Source organism: Salvelinus fontinalis, chromosome 28, assembly GCF_029448725.1.
Source record: "Salvelinus fontinalis isolate EN_2023a chromosome 28, ASM2944872v1, whole genome shotgun sequence".
NCBI classification, from domain to species: Eukaryota; Metazoa; Chordata; class Actinopteri; order Salmoniformes; family Salmonidae; genus Salvelinus; species Salvelinus fontinalis.
The window spans coordinates 48,220,915-48,247,437 of record NC_074692.1 but is presented as its reverse complement, the minus strand read 5'-3'; the positions used below and the strand labels follow the sequence as shown (position 1 = coordinate 48,247,437).

General features: G+C 44.4%; 1 protein-coding gene across 4 annotated transcripts in view; it reads right to left on the bottom strand.

Annotated features, from left to right (window-relative positions):
• Positions 1-26,523, bottom strand: part of kank1a (KN motif and ankyrin repeat domains 1a) — a 383,083-nt gene that overhangs the window by 69,202 nt on the left and 287,358 nt on the right. For all 4 annotated transcript variants that reach the window (XM_055887878.1, XM_055887877.1, XM_055887880.1 and 1 more), the window contains 2 exons: positions 14,638-14,725; positions 8,916-9,135 (listed from right to left, as the gene is read on the bottom strand). In XM_055887878.1, coding sequence (XP_055743853.1) covers positions 8,916-9,135; positions 14,638-14,725 — 308 coding nt within the window. The remainder of the gene's footprint in view (positions 1-8,915; positions 9,136-14,637; positions 14,726-26,523) is intronic.

Genomic DNA, 26,523 nt, shown 5'->3' with positions numbered 1-26,523 from the left:
ACTAGACAGACAGACAGGACAGAGAGACTGTATGGTGTTATACTAGACAGACAGGACAGAGAGACTGTATGATGTTACACTAGACAGACAGACAGGACAGAGAGACTGTATGATGTTACACTAGACAGACAGGACAGAGAGACTGTATGATGTTACACTAGACAGACAGACAGGACAGAGAGACTGTATGATGTTACACTAGACAGACAGACAGGACAGAGAGACTGTATGGTGTTATACTAGACAGACAGGACAGAGAGACTGTATGGTGTTACACTAGACAGACAGACAGGACAGAGAGACTGTATGGTGATACACTAGACAGACAGACAGGACAGAGAGACTGTATGATGTTACACTAGACAGACAGACAGACAGGACAGAGAGACTGTATGATGTTACACTAGACAGACAGACAGGACAGAGAGACTGTATGATGTTACACTAGACAGACAGACAGACAGGACAGAGAGACTGTATGGTGTTACACTAGACAGACAGACAGGACAGAGAGACTGTATGGTGTTACACTAGACAGACAGGACAGAGAGACTGTATGGTGTTACACTAGACAGACAGGACAGAGAGACTGTATGGTGTTATACTAGACAGACAGACAGGACAGAGAGACTGTATGGTGTTACACTAGACAGACAGACAGGACAGAGAGACTGTATGGTGTTACACTAGACAGACAGACAGGACAGAGAGACTGTATGGTGTTACACTAGACAGACAGGACAGAGAGACTGTATGGTGTTACACTAGACAGACAGGACAGAGAGACTGTATGATGTTACACTAGACAGACAGACAGACAGGACAGAGAGACTGTATGGTGTTACACTAGACAGACAGACAGGACAGAGAGACTGTATGGTGTTACACTAGACAAACAGGACAGAGAGACTGTATGATGTTACACTAGACAGACAGACAGACAGGACAGAGAGACTGTATGGTGTTACACTAGACAGACAGGACAGAGAGACTGTATGGTGTTACACTAGACAGACAGACAGGACAGAGAGACTGTATGGTGTTACACTAGACAGACAGACAGGACAGAGAGACTGTATGGTGTTACACTAGACAGACAGACAGGACAGAGAGACTGTATGGTGTTACACTAGACAGACAGACAGGACAGAGAGACTGTATGGTGTTACACTAGACAGACAGACAGGACAGAGAGACTGTATGGTGTTACACTAGACAGACAGACAGGACAGAGAGACTGTATGGTGTTACACTAGACAGACAGACAGGACAGAGAGACTGTATGATGTTACACTAGACAGACAGGACAGAGAGACTGTATGATGTTACACTAGACAGACAGACAGGACAGAGAGACTGTATGGTGTTACACTAGACAGACAGACAGGAGGACAGAGAGACTGTATGGTGTTACACTAGACAGACAGACAGGACAGAGAGACTGTATGGTGTTATACTAGACAGACAGGACAGAGAGACTGTATGGTGTTACACTAGACAGACAGGACAGAGAGACTGTATGATGTTATACTAGACAGACAGACAGGACAGAGAGACTGTATGATGTTACACTAGACAGACAGGACAGAGAGACTGTATGGTGTTACACTAGACAGACAGACAGACAGGACAGAGAGACTGTATGGTGATACACTAGACAGACAGACAGGACAGAGAGACTGTATGGTGTTACACTAGACAGACAGACAGGACAGAGAGACTGTATGGTGATACACTAGACAGACAGACAGGACAGAGAGACTGTATGATGTTACACTAGACAGACAGACAGACAGGACAGAGAGACTGTATGGTGTTACACTAGACAGACAGGACAGAGAGACTGTATGGTGTTACACTAGACAGACAGACAGGACAGAGAGACTGTATGATGTTACACTAGACAGACAGGACAGAGAGACTGTATGGTGTTATACTAGACAGACAGGACAGAGAGACTGTATGGTGTTACACTAGACAGACAGACAGGACAGAGAGACTGTATGGTGTTACACTAGACAGACAGACAGGAGGACAGAGAGACTGTATGGTGTTACACTAGACAGACAGACAGGAGGACAGAGAGACTGTATGGTGTTACACTAGACAGACAGGACAGAGAGACTGTATGGTGTTACACTAGACAGACAGACAGGACAGAGAGACTGTATGGTGTTACACTAGACAGACAGACAGGAGGACAGAGAGACTGTATGGTGTTACACTAGACAGACAGACAGGAGGACAGAGAGACTGTATGGTGTTATACTAGACAGACAGGACAGAGAGACTGTATGGTGTTACACTAGACAGACAGACAGGACAGAGAGACTGTATGATGTTACACTAGACAGACAGGACAGAGAGACTGTATGGTGTTACACTAGACAGACAGACAGGACAGAGAGACTGTATGGTGTTACACTAGACAGACAGGACAGAGAGACTGTATGATGTTACACTAGACAGACAGGACAGAGAGACTGTATGGTGTTACACTAGACAGACAGACAGGACAGAGAGACTGTATGGTGTTATACTAGACAGACAGACAGGACAGAGAGACTGTATGATGTTACACTAGACAGACAGGACAGAGAGACTGTATGGTGTTACACTAGACAGACAGGACAGAGAGACTGTATGATGTTATACTAGACAGACAGACAGGACAGAGAGACTGTATGGTGTTACACTAGACAGACAGACAGGACAGAGAGACTGTATGATGTTATACTAGACAGACAGGACAGAGAGACTGTATGGTGTTACACTAGACAGACAGACAGGACAGAGAGACTGTATGGTGTTACACTAGACAGACAGACAGGACAGAGAGACTGTAAGATGTTACACTAGACAGACAGGACAGAGAGACTGTATGATGTTACACTAGACAGACAGACAGACAGGACAGAGAGACTGTATGGTGTTATACTAGACAGACAGACAGGACAGAGAGACTGTATGGTGTTACACTAGACAGACAGACAGACAGGACAGAGAGACTGTATGGTGTTACACTAGACAGACAGACAGACAGGACAGAGAGACTGTATGGTGTTACACTAGACAGACAGACAGACAGGACAGAGAGACTGTATGGTGTTACACTAGACAGACAGGACAGAGAGACTGTATGGTGTTACACTAGACAGACAGACAGGACAGAGAGACTGTATGGTGTTACACTAGACAGACAGACAGGACAGGGAGACTGTATGATGTTACACTAGACAGACAGACAGGACAGAGAGACTGTATGATGTTACACTAGACAGACAAACAGGACAGAGAGACTGTATGGTGTTACACTAGACAGACAGACAGGACAGGGAGACTGTATGATGTTACACTAGACAGACAGGACAGAGAGACTGTATGGTGTTACACTAGACAGACAGACAGGAGGACAGAGAGACTGTATGGTGTTACACTAGACAGACAGACAGGACAGAGAGACTGTATGGTGTTACACTAGACAGACAGACAGGACAGAGAGACTGTATGGTGTTATACTAGACAGACAGGACAGAGAGACTGTATGATGTTACACTAGACAGACAGACAGGACAGAGAGACTGTATGGTGTTACACTAGACAGACAGACAGGACAGAGAGACTGTATGATGTTACACTAGACAGACAGACAGACAGGACAGAGAGACTGTATGATGTTACACTAGACAGACAGGACAGAGAGACTGTATGATGTTACACTAGACAGACAGACAGGACAGAGAGACTGTATGGTGTTACACTAGACAGACAGGACAGAGAGACTGTATGATGTTACACTAGACAGACAGGACAGAGAGACTGTATGGTGTTACACTAGACAGACAGACAGGACAGAGAGACTGTATGGTGTTATACTAGACAGACAGACAGGACAGAGAGACTGTATGATGTTACACTAGACAGACAGACAGGACAGAGAGACTGTATGGTGTTACACTAGACAGACAGGACAGAGAGACTGTATGGTGTTACACTAGACAGACAGGACAGAGAGACTGTATGATGTTACACTAGACAGACAGGACAGAGAGACTGTATGGTGTTATACTAGACAGACAGGACAGAGAGACTGTATGGTGTTACACTAGACAGACAGACAGACAGGACAGAGAGACTGTATGGTGTTACACTAGACAGACAGGACAGAGAGACTGTATGATGTTACACTAGACAGACAGACAGGACAGAGAGACTGTATGGTGTTATACTAGACAGACAGGACAGAGAGACTGTATGATGTTACACTAGACAGACAGACAGGACAGAGAGACTGTATGATGTTACACTAGACAGACAGGACAGATAGACTGTATGATGTTACACTAGACAGACAGACAGGACAGAGAGACTGTATGGTGTTACACTAGACAGACAGACAGACAGGACAGAGAGACTGTATGATGTTACACTAGACAGACAGACAGGACAGAGAGACTGTATGGTGTTATACTAGACAGACAGGACAGAGAGACTGTATGGTGTTACACTAGACAGACAGACAGGACAGAGAGACTGTATGGTGATACACTAGACAGACAGACAGGACAGAGAGACTGTATGATGTTACACTAGACAGACAGACAGACAGGACAGAGAGACTGTATGATGTTACACTAGACAGACAGACAGGACAGAGAGACTGTATGATGTTACACTAGACAGACAGACAGACAGGACAGAGAGACTGTATGGTGTTACACTAGACAGACAGACAGGACAGAGAGACTGTATGGTGTTACACTAGACAGACAGGACAGAGAGACTGTATGGTGTTATACTAGACAGACAGACAGGACAGAGAGACTGTATGGTGTTACACTAGACAGACAGGACAGAGAGACTGTATGGTGTTACACTAGACAGACAGGACAGAGAGACTGTATGATGTTACACTAGACAGACAGACAGACAGGACAGAGAGACTGTATGGTGTTACACTAGACAGACAGACAGGACAGAGAGACTGTATGGTGTTACACTAGACAGACAGGACAGAGAGACTGTATGATGTTACACTAGACAGACAGACAGACAGGACAGAGAGACTGTATGGTGTTACACTAGACAGACAGGACAGAGAGACTGTATGGTGTTACACTAGACAGACAGACAGGACAGAGAGACTGTATGGTGTTACACTAGACAGACAGACAGGACAGAGAGACTGTATGGTGTTACACTAGACAGACAGACAGGACAGAGAGACTGTATGGTGTTACACTAGACAGACAGACAGGACAGAGAGACTGTATGGTGTTACACTAGACAGACAGACAGGACAGAGAGACTGTATGGTGTTACACTAGACAGACAGACAGGACAGAGAGACTGTATGGTGTTACACTAGACAGACAGACAGGACAGAGAGACTGTATGATGTTACACTAGACAGACAGGACAGAGAGACTGTATGATGTTACACTAGACAGACAGACAGGACAGAGAGACTGTATGGTGTTACACTAGACAGACAGACAGGACAGAGAGACTGTATGATGTTACACTAGACAGACAGGACAGAGAGACTGTATGATGTTACACTAGACAGACAGACAGGACAGAGAGACTGTATGGTGTTACACTAGACAGACAGACAGGACAGAGAGACTGTATGATGTTACACTAGACAGACAGGACAGAGAGACTGTATGGTGTTACACTAGACAGACAGACAGACAGGACAGAGAGACTGTATGGTGATACACTAGACAGACAGACAGGACAGAGAGACTGTATGGTGTTACACTAGACAGACAGACAGGACAGAGAGACTGTATGGTGATACACTAGACAGACAGACAGGACAGAGAGACTGTATGATGTTACACTAGACAGACAGACAGACAGGACAGAGAGACTGTATGGTGTTACACTAGACAGACAGGACAGAGAGACTGTATGGTGTTACACTAGACAGACAGACAGGACAGAGAGACTGTATGGTGTTACACTAGACAGACAGACAGGACAGAGAGACTGTATGGTGTTACACTAGACAGACAGACAGGACAGAGAGACTGTATGGTGTTACACTAGACAGACAGACAGGAGGACAGAGAGACTGTATGGTGTTACACTAGACAGACAGACAGGAGGACAGAGAGACTGTATGGTGTTATACTAGACAGACAGGACAGAGAGACTGTATGATGTTATACTAGACAGACAGGACAGAGAGACTGTATGATGTTACACTAGACAGACAGACAGGACAGAGAGACTGTATGATGTTACACTAGACAGACAGGACAGAGAGACTGTATGGTGTTACACTAGACAGACAGACAGGACAGAGAGACTGTATGGTGTTACACTAGACAGACAGGACAGAGAGACTGTATGATGTTACACTAGACAGACAGGACAGAGAGACTGTATGGTGTTACACTAGACAGACAGACAGGACAGAGAGACTGTATGGTGTTATACTAGACAGACAGACAGGACAGAGAGACTGTATGATGTTACACTAGACAGACAGGACAGAGAGACTGTATGGTGTTACACTAGACAGACAGGACAGAGAGACTGTATGATGTTATACTAGACAGACAGACAGGACAGAGAGACTGTATGGTGTTACACTAGACAGACAGACAGGACAGAGAGACTGTATGATGTTATACTAGACAGACAGGACAGAGAGACTGTATGGTGTTACACTAGACAGACAGACAGGACAGAGAGACTGTATGGTGTTACACTAGACAGACAGACAGGACAGAGAGACTGTAAGATGTTACACTAGACAGACAGACAGGACAGAGAGACTGTATGATGTTACACTAGACAGACAGACAGACAGGACAGAGAGACTGTATGGTGTTATACTAGACAGACAGACAGGACAGAGAGACTGTATGGTGTTACACTAGACAGACAGACAGACAGGACAGAGAGACTGTATGGTGTTACACTAGACAGACAGACAGACAGGACAGAGAGACTGTATGGTGTTACACTAGACAGACAGACAGGACAGAGAGACTGTATGGTGTTATACTAGACAGACAGACAGACAGGACAGAGAGACTGTATGGTGTTACACTAGACAGACAGACAGGACAGGACAGAGAGACTGTATGGTGTTACACTAGACAGACAGACAGACAGGACAGAGAGACTGTATGATGTTACACTAGACAGACAGACAGGACAGAGAGACTGTATGGTGTTACACTAGACAGACAGACAGGACAGAGAGACTGTAAGATGTTACACTAGACAGACAGGACAGAGAGACTGTATGATGTTACACTAGACAGACAGGACAGAGAGACTGTATGGTGTTATACTAGACAGACAGACAGGACAGAGAGACTGTATGGTGTTACACTAGACAGACAGGACAGAGAGACTGTATGGTGTTATACTAGACAGACAGACAGGACAGAGAGACTGTATGGTGTTACACTAGACAGACAGACAGACAGGACAGAGAGACTGTATGGTGTTACACTAGACAGACAGACAGGACAGAGAGACTGTATGATGTTACACTAGACAGACAGACAGGACAGAGAGACTGTATGGTGTTATACTAGACAGACAGACAGGACAGAGAGACTGTATGGTGTTACACTAGACAGACAGACAGGACAGAGAGACTGTATGATGTTACACTAGACAGACAGGACAGAGAGACTGTATGGTGTTATACTAGACAGACAGACAGGACAGAGAGACTGTATGATGTTACACTAGACAGACAGACAGGACAGGGAGACTGTATGATGTTACACTAGACAGACAGGACAGAGAGACTGTATGGTGTTACACTAGACAGACAGACAGACAGGACAGAGAGACTGTATGATGTTACACTAGACAGACAGGACAGAGAGACTGTATGATGTTACACTAGACAGACAGGACAGAGAGACTGTATGGTGTTACACTAGACAGACAGACAGGACAGAGAGACTGTATGGTGTTACACTAGACAGACAGACAGACAGGACAGAGAGACTGTATGATGTTACACTAGACAGACAGACAGGACAGAGAGACTGTATGATGTTACACTAGACAGACAGACAGGACAGAGAGACTGTATGGTGTTACACTAGACAGACAGACAGGACAGAGAGACTGTATGATGTTATACTAGACAGACAGGACAGAGAGACTGTATGATGTTACACTAGACAGACAGGACAGAGAGACTGTATGGTGTTACACTAGACAGACAGACAGGAGGACAGAGAGACTGTATGATGTTACACTAGACAGACAGGACAGAGAGACTGTATGGTGTTACACTAGACAGACAGACAGGACAGAGAGACTGTATGGTGTTACACTAGACAGACAGACAGGACAGAGAGACTGTATGGTGTTACACTAGACAGACAGGACAGAGAGACTGTATGGTGTTACACTAGACAGACAGACAGGACAGAGAGACTGTATGATGTTACACTAGACAGACAGGACAGAGAGACTGTATGGTGTTATACTAGACAGACAGACAGGACAGAGAGACTGTATGATGTTACACTAGACAGACAGGACAGAGAGACTGTATGGTGTTACACTAGACAGACAGACAGACAGGAGGACAGAGAGACTGTATGGTGTTACACTAGACAGACAGACAGGACAGAGAGACTGTATGGTGTTATACTAGACAGACAGACAGGACAGAGAGACTGTATGATGTTACACTAGACAGACAGGACAGAGAGACTGTATGGTGTTACACTAGACAGACAGACAGACAGGAGGACAGAGAGACTGTATGGTGTTATACTAGACAGACAGGACAGAGAGACTGTATGATGTTACACTAGACAGACAGACAGGACAGAGAGACTGTATGGTGTTACACTAGACAGACAGGACAGAGAGACTGTATGATGTCATACTAGACAACAGGACATGTTTCCCCTCACTTGCGTTGAGCAGCGTCTTGACGATGTGGAAGTTGGAGTGTGACACGCTGTAGTGGAGCGCCGTGTTCCCGTTACCGTCCGCCATGTTGACAATGTGACGCAGCATAGCCAGTGAGACGTCACGAAACGCTGTTAAATAGTCCTCCACCATGCCAGGAACCACCGCCTTCTGACTGGACACACAGAACCACTCGTTCTGAACTGTGTTCACACAGGCTCTCTAGAGGATGGCGACAGAGAGATCAGACATTATGAGCCACTACAACAGTGGTCATCTATCACCAGTGCTACTGTGATGTGAATAGGAGTGATTTATAGTTAAATCTCCTAAATAAATAGTAGTGATGGTTCATTTCTTCATTGTTCTTGAGCTTCGGCAAACATATAGAAAGCACTCTGGTCAGAGCAGACGACATAATCTGCCAGGCCGACAGCCCAGTAGAGAAAAGAGGCAGGGAGAAAATCTGAGTAAAATGGACTTGGAGCAGAGTCTCTGTTAGTTCCTGACTCTACTGTGCTGAGAGAGACAAGAGTTGTTTGGACAGACAGAGTGAGTGGACAATACAAGGAGAGTGAGAGTGAGAGTGAGAGACCGAACCAAGGAGGGCCTACAGCAGCACCTAGATCTTCTGCACAGATTCTGTCACACCTGGGCCCTGACAGTAAATATCAGTCAATGGTGTTCCAAAAAAGGTCCAGTCGCCAGGACCACAAATACAAATTCCATCTAGACACCGTTGCCCGAGAGCACACAAAAAACTATACATACCTTGGCCTAAACATCAGCACCACAGGTAACTTCCACAAAGCTGTGAACGATCTGAGAGACAAGGCAAGAAGGGCCTTCTATGCCATCAAAAGGAATATAAAATTTCACATACCAATTAGGATCTGGCTAAAAATACTTGAATCAGTCATAGAGCCCATTGTCCTTTATGGTTGTGAGGTCTGGGGTCCGCTCACCAACCAAGATTTCACAAAATGGGACAAACACCAAATTGAGACTCTGCTGCAGAATTCTGCAAAAATATCCTCCGTGTACAACGTAGAACACCAAATAATGCATGCAGAGCAGAATTAGGCCGATACCCAGTAATTATCAAAATCCAGAAAAGAGCCGTTCAATTCTACAACCAACTAAAAGGAAACGATTCCCAAACCTTCCATAACAAAGCCATCACCTACAGAGAGATGAACCTGGAGAAGGGTCCTCTAAGCAAGCTGGTCCTGGGGCTCTGTTCACAAACACAAACACACCCCACAAAGCCCCAGGACAACAGCACAATTAGACCCAACCAAATCATGAGAAAACAAAAAGATAATTACTTGACACATTGGAAAGAATTAACAAAAAAACAGAGCAAACTAGAATGTTATTTGGCCCTAAAGAGAGAGTCCACGGTGGCAGAATACCTGACCACTGTGACTGACCCTAAACAGAGAGTACACAGTGGCAGAATACCTGACCACTGTGACTGACCCTAAACAGAGAGAACACAGTGGCAGAATACCTGACCACTGTGACTGACCCTAAACAGAGAGAACACAGTGGCAGAATACCTGACCACTGTGACTGACCCTAAACAGAGAGTACACAGTGGCAGAATACCTGACCACTGTGACTGACCCTAAACAGAGAGTACACAGTGGCAGAATACCTGATCACTGTGACTGACCCTAAACAGAGAGAACACAGTGGCAGAATACCTGACCACTGTGACTGACCCTGAACAGAGAGTACACAGTGGCAGAATACCTGACCACTGACTGACCCTAAACAGAGAGTACACAGTGGCAGAATACCTGACCACTGTGACTGACCCTAAACAGAGAGTACACAGTGGCAGAATACCTGATCACTGTGACTGGCCCTGAACAGAGAGTACACAGTGGCAGAATACCTGATCACTGTGACTGGCCCTGAACAGAGAGTACACAGTGGCAGAATACCTGACCACTGTGACTGACCCAAACTTAAGGAAAGCTTTGACTATGTACAGACTCAGTGAGCATAGCCTTGCTATTGAGAAAGGCCGCCGTAGGCAGACATGGCTCTCAAGAGAAGACAGGCTATGTGCAACACTGCCCACAAAATGAGGTGGAAACTGAGCTGCACTTCCTAACCTCCTGCCCAAATGTATGACCATATTAGAGACACATATTTCCCTCAGATTACACAGACCCACAAAGAATTAAAAAACAAACCCAATTTTGATAAACTCCCATATCTACTGGGTGAAATACCCCAGTGTTCCATCACAGCAGCAAGATTTGTGACCTGTTGCCACCAGAAAAGGGCAACCAGTGAAGAAGAAACACCATTGTAAATACAACCCATATTTATGCTTATTTATTTTTTATTCGTACATGTATTTATTTTCCTTTCTTTTCCCTTTTGTACTTTTACTATTTGCACATAATATGACATTTGAAATGTCTTTATTCTTTTGGAACTGTGAGTGTAATGTTTATTGTTCATTTGTATTGTTCATTTCAATTTTGTTTATTATCTACTTCACTAGCTTTGGCAATGTTAAAATATGTTTCCCATGGCAATAAAGCCCCTTGATTTGAATTGAGAGAGAGAGGTGGATAATGAGAGATGGAGCGAGGGAGAGAGAGGAAGAGATGTTGAATTGAGAGAGAGAGAGAGAGATCAATAATGAGAGAGAGGTAGAGAGGTATAATTGAGAGAGAGAGATCGATAATGAGAGAGATGGAGAGGTTGAATTGAGAGATAGAGATTGATAATGAGAGAGATGGAGAGAGGTAGATTTGAGATGGATAATGACAGAGATGGAGAGAGGTAGAATTGAGATGGATAATGAGAGAGATGTAGAGAGGTAGAATTGAGATGGATAATGAGAGAGATGGAGAGAGGTAGAATTGAGATGGATAATGAGAGAGATGGAGAGAGGTAGAATTGAGATGGATAATGAGATGGATAATGAGAGAGATGGAGAGATGGATAATGAGAGAGATGGATAATGAGAGAGATGGATAATGAGAGAGATGGAGAGATGGATAATGAGAGAGATGGATAATGAGAGAGATGGATAATGAGAGAGATGGAGAGATGGATAATGAGAGATATGGATAATGAGAGAGATGGAGAGATGGATAATGAGAGAGATGGATAATGAGAGAGATTGATAATGAGAGAGATGGATAATGAGAGAGATGTAGAGATTGATAATGAGAGAGATGGATAATGAGAGAGATGGATAATGAGAGAGATGGATAATGAGAGAGATGGATAATGAGAGAGATGGACAATGAGAGAGATGGACAATGAGAGAGATGGACAATGAGAGAGATGGACAATGAGAGAGATGGACAATGAGAGAGATGTACAATGAGAGAGATGGAGGTAGAATTGAGATGGATCATGAGAGAGATGGATAATGAGAGAGATGGATAATGAGAGATATGGAGAGATTGATAATGAGAGAGATGGATAATGAGAGAGATGGATAATGAGAGATATGGAGGTAGAATTGAGATGGATAATGAGAGAGATGGATAATGAGAGATATGGAGAGATTGATAATGAGAGAGATTGACAATGAGAGAGATGGACAATGAGAGAGATGGATATTGAGAGAGATGGATAATGAGAGATGGATAATGAGAGAGATGGAGGTAGAATTGAGATGTATAATGAGAGAGATGGATAATGAGAGAGATGGACAATGAGAGATGGATAATGAGAGAGATGGAGGTAGAATTGAGATGGATAATGAGAGAGATGGATAATGAGATATATGGATAATGAGATATATGGATAATGAGAGAGATGGAGAGATGGATGATGAGATATATGGATAATGAGAGATGAATAATGAGAGAGATGGATAATGAGAGAGATGGAGAGATGGATAATGAGAGATGAATAATGAGAGAGATGGATAATGAGAGAGATGGAGAGATGGATCATGAGAGAGATGGATCATGAGAGAGATGGATAATGAGAGAGATGGATAATGAGAGAGATGGATCATGAGAGAGATGGATAATGAGAGAGATGGATAATGAGAGAGATGGATAATGAGAGAGATAGATAATGAGATAGATGGATAATGAGAGAGATGGATAATGAGAGAGAAGGATAATGAGAGAGATGGATAATGAGAGAGATGGATAATGAGAGAGATAGATAATGAGATAGATGGATAATGAGAGAGATGGATAATGAGAGAGATGGATAATGAGAGAGATGGATAATGAGAGAGATGGATAAAGAGAGATGAATAATGAGAGAGATGGAGGTAGAATTGAGATGGATAATGAGAGAGATGGATAATGAGAGATATGGATAATGAGAGATATGGATAATGATAGAGATGGACAATGAGAGAGATGGATAATGAGAGAGATGGACAATGAGAGAGATGGATAATGAGAGAGATGGATAATGAGAGAGATGGATAATGAGAGAGATGGATAATGAGAGAGAGAGATAATGAGAGAGATGGAGGTAGAATTGAGATGGATAATGAGAGAGATGGATAATGAGAGAGATGGATAATGAGAGAGATGGATAATGAGAGAGATGGATAATGAGAGATATGGAGAGATTGATAATGAGAGAGATGGATAATGAGAGATATGGAGAGATTGATAATGAGAGAGATGGATAATGAGAGAGATGGATAATGAGAGAGATGTATAATGAGAGAGATGGATAATGAGAGAGATAGATAATGAGAGAGATGGATAATGAGAGAGATGGACAATGAGAGAGATGGACAATGAGAGAGATGGACAATGAGAGAGATGGATAATGAGAGAGATGGATAATGAGAGAGATGGATAATGAGAGAGATGGATAATGAGAGAGATGGATAATGAGAGAGATGGATAATGAGAGAGATAGATAATGAGAGAGATGGATAATGAGAGAGATGGATAATGAGAGAGATGGATAATGAGAGAGATGGATAATGAGAGAGATGGATAATGAGAGAGATGGATAATGAGAGAGATGGAGGTAGAATTGAGATGGATAATGAGAGAGATGGATAATGAGAGAGATGGATAATGAGAGAGATGGATAATGAGAGAGATGGATAATGAGAGATATGGAGAGATTGATAATGAGAGAGATGGATAATGAGAGATATGGAGAGATTGATAATGAGAGAGATGGATAATGAGAGAGATGGATAATGAGAGATATGGAGAGATTGATAATGAGAGAGATGGATAATGAGAGATATGGAGAGATTGATAATGAGAGAGATGGATAATGAGAGAGATGGATAATGAGAGAGATGGATAATGAGAGAGATGGATAATGAGAGAGATGGACAATGAGAGAGATGGACAATGAGAGAGATGGACAATGAGAGAGATGGATAATGAGAGAGATGGATAATGAGAGAGATGGATAATGAGAGAGATGGATAATGAGAGAGATGGATAATGAGAGAGATGGACAATGAGAGAGATGGACAATGAGAGAGATGGATAATGAGAGAGATGGATAATGAGAGAGATGGATAATGAGAGAGATGGATAATGAGAGAGATGGATAATGAGAGAGATGGACAATGAGAGAGATGGACAATGAGAGAGATGGATAATGAGAGAGATGGATAATGAGAGAGATGGATAATGAGAGAGATGGATAATGAGAGAGATGGATAATGAGAGAGATGGATAATGAGAGAGATGGAGGTAGATTTGTTCAGGAGCAGAGTCAATAACAACTGGTGCTCACCACATCTTTACTGGTTAAGGCCTTGCCATCATTCAGGTGGTTCTTCAACACGTGACAGGCAGCCAACATCTTCTCACTCAACTCAAACCTGGAGAGACAGTCAGACAGACAGGACTCTGAATTTAATTCAGACAAATGGACAATTTCTTTATTTTCCAAATCTAGGGGTGAAAGTAGATTTTGTTTCTTACTGGTATGGGACCTACTATATTACGGCCTTATCACACTAATCATAGAATTACATATAGAACCTCTATTAATGTAGTATGATCTCAGTGGGTCTAATCATAGAATTACATATAGAACCCCTATTAATGTAGTATGATCTCAGTGGGTCTAATCATAGAATTACATATAGAACCTCTATTAATGTAGTATGATCTCAGTGGGTCTAATCATAGAATTACATATAGAACCTCTATTAATGTAGTATGATCTCAGTGGGTCTAATCATAGAATTACATATAGAACCTCTATTAATGTAGTATGATCTCAGTGGGTCTAATCATAGAATTACATATAGAACCTCTATTAATGTAGTATGATCTCAGTGGGTCTAATCATAGAATTACATATAGAACCTCTTAATGTAGTATGATCTCAGTGGGTCTAATCATAGAATTACATATAGAACCTCTATTAATGTAGTATGATCTCAGGGGGTCTAATCATAGAATTACATATAGAACCCCTATTAATGTAGTATGATCTCAGTGGGTCTAATCATAGAATTACGTATAGAACCTCTTAATGTAGTATGATCTCAGTGGGTCTAATCATAGAATTACATATAGAACCTCTATTAATGTAGTATGATCTCAGTGGGTCTAATCATAGAATTACATATAGAACCTCTATTAATGTAGTATGATCTCAGTGGGTCTAATCATAGAATTACATATAGAACCTCTATTAATGTAGTATGATCTCAGTGGGTCTAATCATAGAATTACATATAGAACCTCTATTAATGTAGTATGATCTCAGTGGGTCTAATCATAGAATTACATATAGAACCTCTATTAATGTAGTATGATCTCAGTGGGTCTAATCATAGAATTACATATAGAACCTCTATTAATGTAGTATGATCTCAGTGGGTCTAATCATAGAATTACATATAGAACCTCTTAATGTAGTATGATCTCAGTGGGTCTAATCATAGAATTACATATAGAACCTCTATTAATGTAGTATGATCTCAGTGGGTCTAATCATAGAATTACGTTTAGGTACCGGTCGAAATGAATGCAACTGTTACCCGGAGGAAAATGGTGGAGGGTCATGTAATTAGTAATTCATTAAATGTCAGTAGTTTGTAATTTACGTATTGAATTTGACTATGTGTAACTTTGGTCTTACAACCCCTCTCTCTTATTCTCCTCGCTGAGCCTGGCTGGGTGGCTACCTTTCCATTGGCTGTTCGATCAGCACCTCTTTGTGCTATCCAGAATGTGGACGTGTAGAGTATGTCGTGAATCAAATAGCGCTTGCAGTGATAACGTAGGGAGCTAGTGCGCAACAACAACAACAACAAAAACAAAAACAGTGGTAGAAATGCCGAAAACAACAACTTGGAACTCTGAAATCTCCGACTGCAGTGCGTTCAAGAAAACTGGGAACTCTGCAAAAAAAAACTAGCTCCGACAAGGAAAATAGTTTTGAACGGTCATCTGTGCTTCTACACCTGCATTGCTTGCTGTTTGGGGTTTTAGGCTGGGGGTTTCTGTACAGCACTTTGAGATATCAGCTGATGTACGAAGGGCTATATAAATAAATTTGATTTGATTTGATTCGCTCCAACTTGGAATTCAAAGTGGGAATCCTTCTACAGCTAAAGACTTGAGTTCCCAGTTTTTCTTAAAAGCACCGAAAAACTCTGGTTTAGCACAATTGCATGGTTTCGCACAATTAAGAAAGTACCACAGCTTGTGAAAAAAGTTACCTTCACAATAATTTAAGGGTTTCTAGTCTAGAAAAGTTCAATGGAATTTTGGAGACGAAAGAAGATGTTTCCTCAATGCGGAAAAAAACGAATGGATGAAATCGAGTGTTGGAGTTGCTACAGAATGGGGAAGACAACATGTGGATGGCTGGACTATCGGTCTGCTACAGAATGGGGAAGACAACATGTGGATGGCTGGACTATCGGTTTGCTACAGAATGGGGACGACAACATGTGGATGGCTGGACTATCGGTTTGTTACAGAATGGGGACGACAACATGTGGATGGCTGGACTATCGGTTTGCTACAGAATGGGGACGACAACATGTGGATGGCTGGACTATCGGTTTGCTACAGAATGGGGACGACAACATGTTGATGGCTGGACTATCGGTTTGCTACAGAATGGGGAAGACAACATGTGGATGGCTGGACTATCGGTCTGCTACAGAATGGGAAAGACAACATGTGGATGGCTGGACTATCGGTCTGCTACAGAATGGGAAAGACAACATGTTGATGGCTGGACTATCGGTCTGCTACAGAATGGGGACGATGTGGATGGCTGGACTATCGGTCTGCTACAGAATGGGGACGACAACATGTGGATGGCTGGACTATCGGTTTGCTACAGAATGGAGAAGACAACATGTGGATGGCTGGACTATCGGTTTGCTACAGAATGGGGACGATGTGGATGGCTGGACTATCGGTTTGCTACAGAATGGGGACGACAACATGTGGATGGCTGGACTATCGGTTTGCTACAGAATGGGGACGATAACATGTGGATGGCTGGACTATCGGTCTGCTACAGAATGGGGACGATGTGGATGGCTGGACTATCGGTCTGCTACAGAATGGGGACGACAACATGTGGATGACTGGACTATCGGTTTGCTACAGAATGGGGACGACAACATGTGGATGGCTGGACTATCGGTTTGCTACAGAATGGGGAAGACAACATGTGGATGGCTGGACTATCGGTTTGCTACAGAATGGGGAAGACAACATGTGGATGGCTGGACTATCGGTTTGCTACAGAATGGGGACGATGTGGATGGCTGGACTATCGGTTTGCTACAGAATGGGGACGACAACATGTTGATGGCTGGACTATCGGTTTGCTACAGAATGGGGACGATGTGGATGGCTGGACTATCGGTTTGCTACAGAATGGGGAAGACAACATGTGGATGGCTGGACTATCGGTCTGCTACAGAATGGGGACGATGTGGATGGCTGGACTATCGGTTTGCTACAGAATGGGAAAGACAACATGTGGATGGCTGGACTATCGGTTTGCTACAGAATGGGGACGACAACATGTGGATGGCTGGACTATCGGTTTGCTACAGAATGGGGAAGACAACATGTGGATGGCTGGACTATCGGTTTGCTACAGAATGGGGAAGACAACATGTGGATGGCTGGACTATCGGTCTGCTACAGAATGGGGACGACAACATGTGGATGGCTGGACTATCGGTCTGCTACAGAATGGGGACAATGTGGATGGCTGGACTATCGGTTTGCTACAGAATGGGGACGACAACATGTGGATGGCTGGACTATCGGTTTGCTACAGAATGGGGACGACAACATGTGGATGGCTGGACTATCGGTTTGCTACAGAATGGGGACGATGTGGATGGCTGGACTATCGGTTTGCTACAGAATGGGGACGATGTGGATGGCTGGACTATCGGTTTGCTACAGAATGGTGACGACAACATGTGGATGGCTGGACTATCGGTTTGCTACAGAATGGGGACGATGTGGATGGCTGGACTATCGGTTTGCTACAGAATGGGGACGACAACATGTGGATGGCTGGACTATCGGTTTGCTACAGAATGGGGACGATGTGGATGGCTGGACTATCGGTTTGCTACAGAATGGGGACGATGTGGATGGCTGGACTATCGGTTTGCTACAGAATGGGGACGATGTGGATGGCTGGACTATCGGTTTGCTACAGAATGGGGACGATGTGGATGGCTGGACTATCGGTTTGCTACAGAATGGGGACGACAACATGTGGATGGCTGGACTATCGGTTTGCTACAGAATGGGCATGACAACATGTGGATGGCTGGACTATCGGTCTGCTACAGAATGGGAAAGACAACATGTGGATGGCTGGACTATCGGTTTGCTACAGAATGGGGACGACAACATGTGGATGGCTGGACTATCGGTCTGCTACAGAATGGGGACAATGTGGATGGCTGGACTATCGGTTTGCCACAGAATGGGGACGATGTGGATGGCTGGACTATCGGTTTGCTACAGAATGGGGACGATGTGGATGGCTGGACTATCGGTTTGCTACAGAATGGGGACGACAACATGTGGATGGCTGGACTATCGGTTTGCTACAGAATGGGGAAGACAACATGTGGATGGCTGGACTATCGGTCTGCTACAGAATGGGGATGACAACATGTGGATGGCTGGACTATCGGTCTGCTACAGAATGGGGACAATGTGGATGGCTGGACTATCGGGTCTGCTACAGAATGGGGACAATGTGGATGGCTGGACTATCGGTTTGCCTACGAGTTGTTCTCCTCCTTTGTTTGGAAATATGTTTATCCTTTCATTTCCTATATGTGACCCGATTCAGGAAACTAGGCATATGTCACAAGTCACGACTCCACAGGAGAAATGTTTGAACTTAAAAAAATATTTTTATCAAAATTAGTTTTTTGGCAGAAATGCCAAACATAACAAACTTGTATGCCATCTATAAAATTGTTAAATTATGAGCCTTGTTGGTTAAGCCACAGAAAAAGTTAGCAACCTTCCCACTAGCCATGATTGGCTGAAATAATGAGTGGGCTGGAGATACCGACAGAAGAGTTCGGATTGGTCTGCCATATAGAAGGCTTCTGTCTATTTGAGCTGGTCAGTCTGTTGGTAATCCTGTCAAACGCTGCTTTTTGAAAATGTATCGTGTAGTGGAGCTGCATTGCTAAGTGTTGCTCTCCAAACTGTGGAGGATCAAGTTTTGAAATCAGTGGAATTAGAGTCTGATAGCTAACGTTAGCTGGCTGCCTCCCTAGCTGACGTTATTATTTGTATCCCAGAGCTGTTTGCTTTGCTAGTTAGAGGATAATGTCAGCTATCTAACAGTGAACCTGGATGGTTAGCTCCCAGCATATTCATGCAGGGTAGTAACGACACGATGTGGCACCATGTTCATTGTTGTTTAACTAGTTAACGTTACATGATGTGTGATTTTACATATTGTACATCGCGCGTTGAATATGGCCGGTGTCAGTAAACTTCGGCAAAAAAAGCGTAATGTAATTGTTGCCAGCAGAGCTGGTTAGGCTGTTTTCATGTTATCCAGAGGTAAACAAATCATCAGCCAGAGCATCAAGTGTGCCCATCTGAATGCTCCGAGAGCGAAAAGAGATGGGTGGGGCTAAAGCTTAAGAGGGTGTGAACGATGCTGAATGGGTGTAGACAAAGAAGAGCTCTTCACTAGATACCAAAGCATTCAAAGGCCATTTTCTCAAAAGTGAGTTTACAAGTTAATCAACTTTCAAAGCAGAATTACTTTCCCATTGTTCCTCAACAATGCAGTATGATATACCATTTTGTAGCTCTGAGTCTCTACTTTTATCCAATGTAAAAACACACACAAAAGGAAGCAACATTCTTTCCGCAATATTAAGCTGATCCACCCCACACAAAAAAAAAAAAAAAAAAACACACACGAAAAAAATATATATGATGATTTCACTGTGTAAATTCATTGGATAGGCCTTTAGGCTATTCACTGCAGTGTTATCCCTAATAAATCCTGTTCATCTCCCAGGAAAAGATAGACCTACAATAACTTGTGTGAGAGTTCAGTGACGGAGGAAGATGAGACGACAGCACCCTCCTCGCTTAAAAACTTTGCAGAATTTCATTTTTTTATGTATTATTTCTTACATTGTTAGCCCAGAAAATCTTAAGTGTTATTTCATACTGCCGGGAAGAACTATTGGATATCAGAGCGACGTCAACTTAACAACATTATGACCAGGAATACGAATTTCCCGAAGCAGATCCTTTGTCCGAACCACCCAGGGCATTTGAACTGATTCCAGAGACCCAAAACAACGTCGCCGCAGAAAAGGAAGACGGAACGCGTGCCTCTGAATCCTGGTCAGAATTCAACCCACCGCTTCTGAGTATATTACCCGCTAATTTCCAGTCTCTAGATAGCAAGGTAGATGAAATTAGGACACGGGTTGCTTTGCAGAGAGACATCAGGTAACATACTCTGTTTCACAGAAACATGGATCTCTCGGGATGTCGGAGTCGGTACAGCCACCGGAATGCTTTGTGCGTCACGCCGACAGAAATAAACATCTCTCCGTGATGAAGATGAAGAAGGGCAGGGGTGTATGTTTCATGATTAACGACTCATGGTGTAATTGTAACAACACAATTCACCTGACCTATAATTCCTCACAATCAAATGCCGACCATATCATCTCAAGAGAATTCTCGTTGGTTATTATCATAGCTTTGAGAATAATACAGTGCCAACGACCCGGCCCGCTACCAAGGACTGTGGGCTCTCCTTCTCTGTGGCCGATGAGAGTAAGACATTTAAACGTGTTAACCCTCTCAAGGATGCCGTCTGGGCCGGCATCCCTAGCCACGTCCTCAGAGCATGCGCAGACCAGCTGGCTGGTGTGTTTAGACATTCAATCTCTCCCTATCACAGTCTGCTGTCCCCACATGCTTCAAGATGGCCACCATTGTTCCTGTACCCAAGAAGACAAAGGTAACTGAACTAAATAACTACTGCCCCGTAGCACTCACTTCTGTCATCATGAAGTGCTTTGAGGTACTAGTCAACAATCATATCACCTCCACCCTACCTGTCACCCTAGACCCACTTCAATTTGCGTACCGTCCCCATAGATACACAGACGATGCAATCACCATCACACTGCCCTATCCCATCTGGACAAGAGGAATACCTATGTAAGAATGCTGTTCATTGACTACAGCTCAGCATTCAACATCATAGTACCCTCCAAGCCCATCACTAAGGTTGAGGCCCCAGCCATCTGCAATTGGGTCGTGGACTTCCTGACAGGCCGCACCCAGGTGGTGAAGGTAGGAAACAACATCTCCACTTCGCTGATCCTCAACACTGGGGCCCCACAAGGGTACGTGCTCAGCCTCCTCCTATACTCCCTGTTCACCCATGACTGCGTGGCCATGCACGCCTCCCAACTCAATCATCAAGTTTGCAGACGACACAACAGTAGTAGGCTTGATTACCAACAACGACGAGACAGCCTATAGGGAGGAGGTGATGGTACTCGGAGTGTGGTGTCAGGACAACAACCTCTCACTCAACATCAACAAAACAAAGGAGATGATTGTGGACTTCAGGAAACAGCAGAGGGAGCACCCCTCTATCCACATCGACGGTACGGCAGTGGAGAGGGTGGAAAGTTCCCCTGCGTACACATCACGGACAAACTGAATTGGTCCACCCACACAGACAGTGTTGTGAAGAAGGCGAAACAGTGCCTCTTCAACCTCAGGAGGCTGAAGAAATTTGGCTTGTCACCTAAAACCCTCACAAACTTTTACAAATGCACAATTGAGAGCATCCTGCTGTATCACCGCCTGGTATGGCAACTGCTCCGCCCACAACTGCAGGGCTCACGAGAGGGTGGTGCGGTCTGCACAACGCATCACCGGGGGCAAACTACCTGCCCTCCAGGACACCTACAGCACCCGATGTCACAGGAAGGCCATAAAGATCATCAAGGACAACAACCACCCGAGCCACTGCCTGTTCACCCCGCTACCATCCAGAAGGAGAGGTCAGTACAGGTGCATCAAAGCAGGGACCGAGAGACTGAAAAACAGCTTCTATCTCAAGGCCATCTGACTGTTAAACAGCCATCACTAGCACAGAGGCTGCTGCTACATACAGACTTGAAGAATCATTGCCACCTCCCGGGTGGCGCAGTGGTCTAGAGCACTGCATCGCAGTACTAGCTGCGCCACCAGAGTCTCTGGGTTCACGCCCAGGCTCTGCCGCAGCCGGCAGCGACCGGGGGGTCCATGGGGCGACGCACAATTGGCTTAGCGTCGTCCGGGTCCGGGTTAGGGAGGGTTTGGCCGGTAGGGATATGTGGATATTGTAAAGTGTAAAGTGAATATTGTAAAGTGGTTGTTCCACTGGATGTCATAAGGTGAATGCACCAATTTGTAAGTCGCTCTGGATAAGAGCGTCTGCTAAAAGACTTTTAAAAAAAAACATTTTTTTTTTTTAAAAATAAAAATAAAAATTGACCACTTTAATAAATGGAACACTAGTCACTTTAATAATGCCACTTGAATAATGTTTACATATCTTGCATTACTCATCTCATATGTATATACTGCATTTTATACCATCATCTATTGTACCTTGCCAATGCCACTCGGTCATTCCTCATCCATGTATTTATATGTAAATATTCTTATTCTATGACTTAGATTTGTGTGTATTAAGTAGTGTCACGTGTGCTCCATCTCCGGCCTCTAGGTCACCAGAATGCTCGTTATGACACACACCTGTCACCATCGTTACGTGCACCTGCGTGTTACAAACTCACCTGGACTCTATCCCGCCCTATATAAGTCATTCCCTTTGGTTCCTTCCCCAGGCGTCATTGTTTCTGTTTCCTGTCTGTGCGTTGTTCGTGTTTCTTGTTTTGTTCATTAAATTATGCTCTCCCTGCACTTGCTTCCCGACTCCCAGCGCACGTCACAGGTAGTTGTAGTGGTTAGATATTACTGCACTGTCAGAACTAGAAGCACAAGCAATTGCTTAGTGTCTTCCTCTATATAGGTGCGGCAGGAGAGGAGCGGAGAATGGGGAGTAGAGACGCGGACCTGTAAGGACGTCGGATTTCCTACTTCAGAGAAAGCTTCTTTTACTGGGGCAACTTGACTCTTTTAACCAAGGCAGGCTATAGGTAGAGAGCAGTGATCCTCCTGTAACGTATTAACCAAGGCAGGCTATAGGTAGAGAGCAGTGATCCTCCTGTAACTTATTAACCAAGGCAGGCTATAGGTAGAGAGCAGTGTTCCTCCTGTAACTTATTAACCAAGGCAGGCTATAGGTAGAGAGCAGTGATCCTCCTGTAACTTATTAACCAAGACAGGCTATAGGTAGAGAGCAGAGATCCTCCTGTAACTTATTAACCAGGACAGGCTATAGGTAGAGAGCAGAGATCCTCCTGTAACTTATTAACCAAGACAGGCTATAGGTAGAGAGCAGTGATCCTCCTGTAACTTATTAACCAAGGCAGGCTATAGGTAGAGAGGAGTGATCCTCCTGTAACTTATTAACCAAGACAGGCTACAGGTAGAGAGCAGTGATCCTCCTGTAACTTATTAACCAAGGCAGGCTATAGGTAGAGAGGAGTGATCCTCCTGTAACTTATTAACCAAGACAGGCTATAGGTAGAGAGCAGAGATCCTCCTGTAACTTATTAACCAAGACAGGCTATAGGTAGAGAGCAGTGATCCTCCTGTAACTTATTAACCAAGACAGGCTATAGATAGAGAGCAGTGTTCCTCCTGTAACTTATTAACCAAGACAGGCTATAGGTAGAGAGCAGTGATCCTCCTGTAACTTATTAACCAAGACAGGCTATAGGTAGAGAGCAGTGATCCTCCTGTAACTTATTAACCAAGACAGGCTATAGGTAGAGAGCAGTGTTCCTCTTGTAACTTATTAACCAAGACAGGCTATAGGTAGAGAGCAGTGATCCTCCTGTAACTTATTAACCAAGACAGGCTATAGGTAGAGATCAGAGATCCTCCTGTAACTTATTAACCAAGGCAGGCTATAGGTAGAGAGCAGTGATCCTCCTGTAACTTATTAACCAAGACAGGCTATAGGTAGAGAGCAGTGATCCTCCTGTAACTTATTAACCAAGACAGGCTATAGGTAGAGAGCAGTGATCCTCCTGTAACTTATTAACCAAGACAGGCTATAGGTAGAGAGCAGTGTTCCTCCTGTAACTTATTAACCAAGACAGGCTATAGGTAGAGAGCAGTGATCCTCCTGTAACTTATTAACCAAGACAGGCTATAGGTAGAGAGCAGTGATCCTCCTGTAACTTATTAACCAAGACAGGCTATAGGTAGAGAGCAGTGATCCTACTGTAACTTATTAACCAAGACAGGCTATAGGTAGAGAGCAGTGATCCTCCTGTAACTTATTAACCAAGACAGGCTATAGGTAGAGAGCAGAGATCCTCCTGTAACTTATTAACCAAGACAGGCTATAGGTAGAGAGCAGTGTTCCTCCTGTAACTTATTAACCAAGACAGGCTATAGGCAGAGAGCAGAGATCCTACTGTAACTTATTATCCAAGACAGGCTATAGGTAGAGAGCAGTGATCCTCCTGTAACTTATTAACCAAGACAGGCTATAGGTAGAGAGCAGTGATCCTCCTGTAACTTATTAACCAAGGCAGGCTATAGGTAGAGAGCAGTGATCCTCCTGTAACTTATTAACCAAGACAGGCTATAGGTAGAGAGCAGTGATCCTCCTGTAACTTATTAACCAAGACAGGCTATAGGTAGAGAGGAGTGTTCCGGGGTAGCGGTTTGTTGCTTTGTTTTCCCATTTTGGCCACGGCTTTTTGGTCAACGGCTTGGTTTATGTTTATTTCTTTTGTTAGACTGGTGTTTCAACGTTGGACGTTACCTGTACTAGTGATCGTTACCTGTACTAGTGATCGTTACCTGTACTAGTGATCGTTACCTGTACTAGTGATCGTTACCTGTACTAGTGATCGTTACCTGTACTAGAGTGATTTTGTCGTGCGAAAGAAGAGCCGTTTTTATAAACAATCAGCAGAAAAGGAATCCCAACCACTGCCTCTGGTCTGTTCATGTTGTGCCTCCCACCTGTGTTCGGGCGCCTCCCACCTGTGTTCGGGCGCCTCCCACCTGTGTTCGGGCGCCTCCCACCTGTGTTCGGGCGCCTCCCACCTGTGTTCGGGCGCCTCCCACCTGTGTTCGGGCGCCTCCCACCTGTGTTCGGGCGCCTCCCACCTGTGTCCGGGCGCCTCCCACCTGTGTCCGGGCGCCTCCCACCTGTGTTCGGGCGCCTCCCACCTGTGTTCGGGCGCCTCCCACCTGTGTTCGGGCGCCTCCCACCTGTGTTCGGGCGCCTCCCACCTGTGTTCGGGCGCCTCCCACCTGTGTTCGGGCGCCTCCCACCTGTGTTCGGGCGCCTCCCACCTGTGTTCGGGCGCCTCCCACCTGTGTTCGGGCGCCTCCCACCTGTGTTCGGGCGCCTCCCACCTGTGTTCGGGCGCCTCCCACCTGTGTTCGGGTGCTTCGTTCAAGCTGATCCCTTCACTGTTTATCTCCTGGAGACCCAGGATAAGCTAGTCTGGGCCTGCAATAGCTTCTAATAACTAATCATTCCTGTTTATCTCCTGGAGACCCAGGATAAGCTAGTCTGGGCCTGCAATAGCTTCTAATAACTAATCATTCCTGTTTATCTCCTGGAGACCCAGGATAAGCTAGTCTGGGCCTGCAATAGCTTCTAATAACTAATCATTCCTGTTTATCTCCTGGAGTCCCAGGATAAGCTAGTCTGGGCCTGCAATAGCTTCTAATAACTAATCATTCCTGTTTATCTCCTGGAGACCCAGGATAAGCTAGTCTGGGCCTGCAATAGCTTCTAATAACTAATCATTCCTGTTTATCTCCTGGAGACCCAGGATAAGCTAGTCTGGGCCTGCAATAGCTTCTAATAACTAATCATTCCTGTTTATCTCCTGGAGTCCCAGGATAAGCTAGTCTGGGCCTGCAATAGCTTCTAATAACTAATCATTCCTGTTTATCTCCTGGAGACCCAGGATAAGCTAGTCTGGGCCTGCAATAGCTTCTA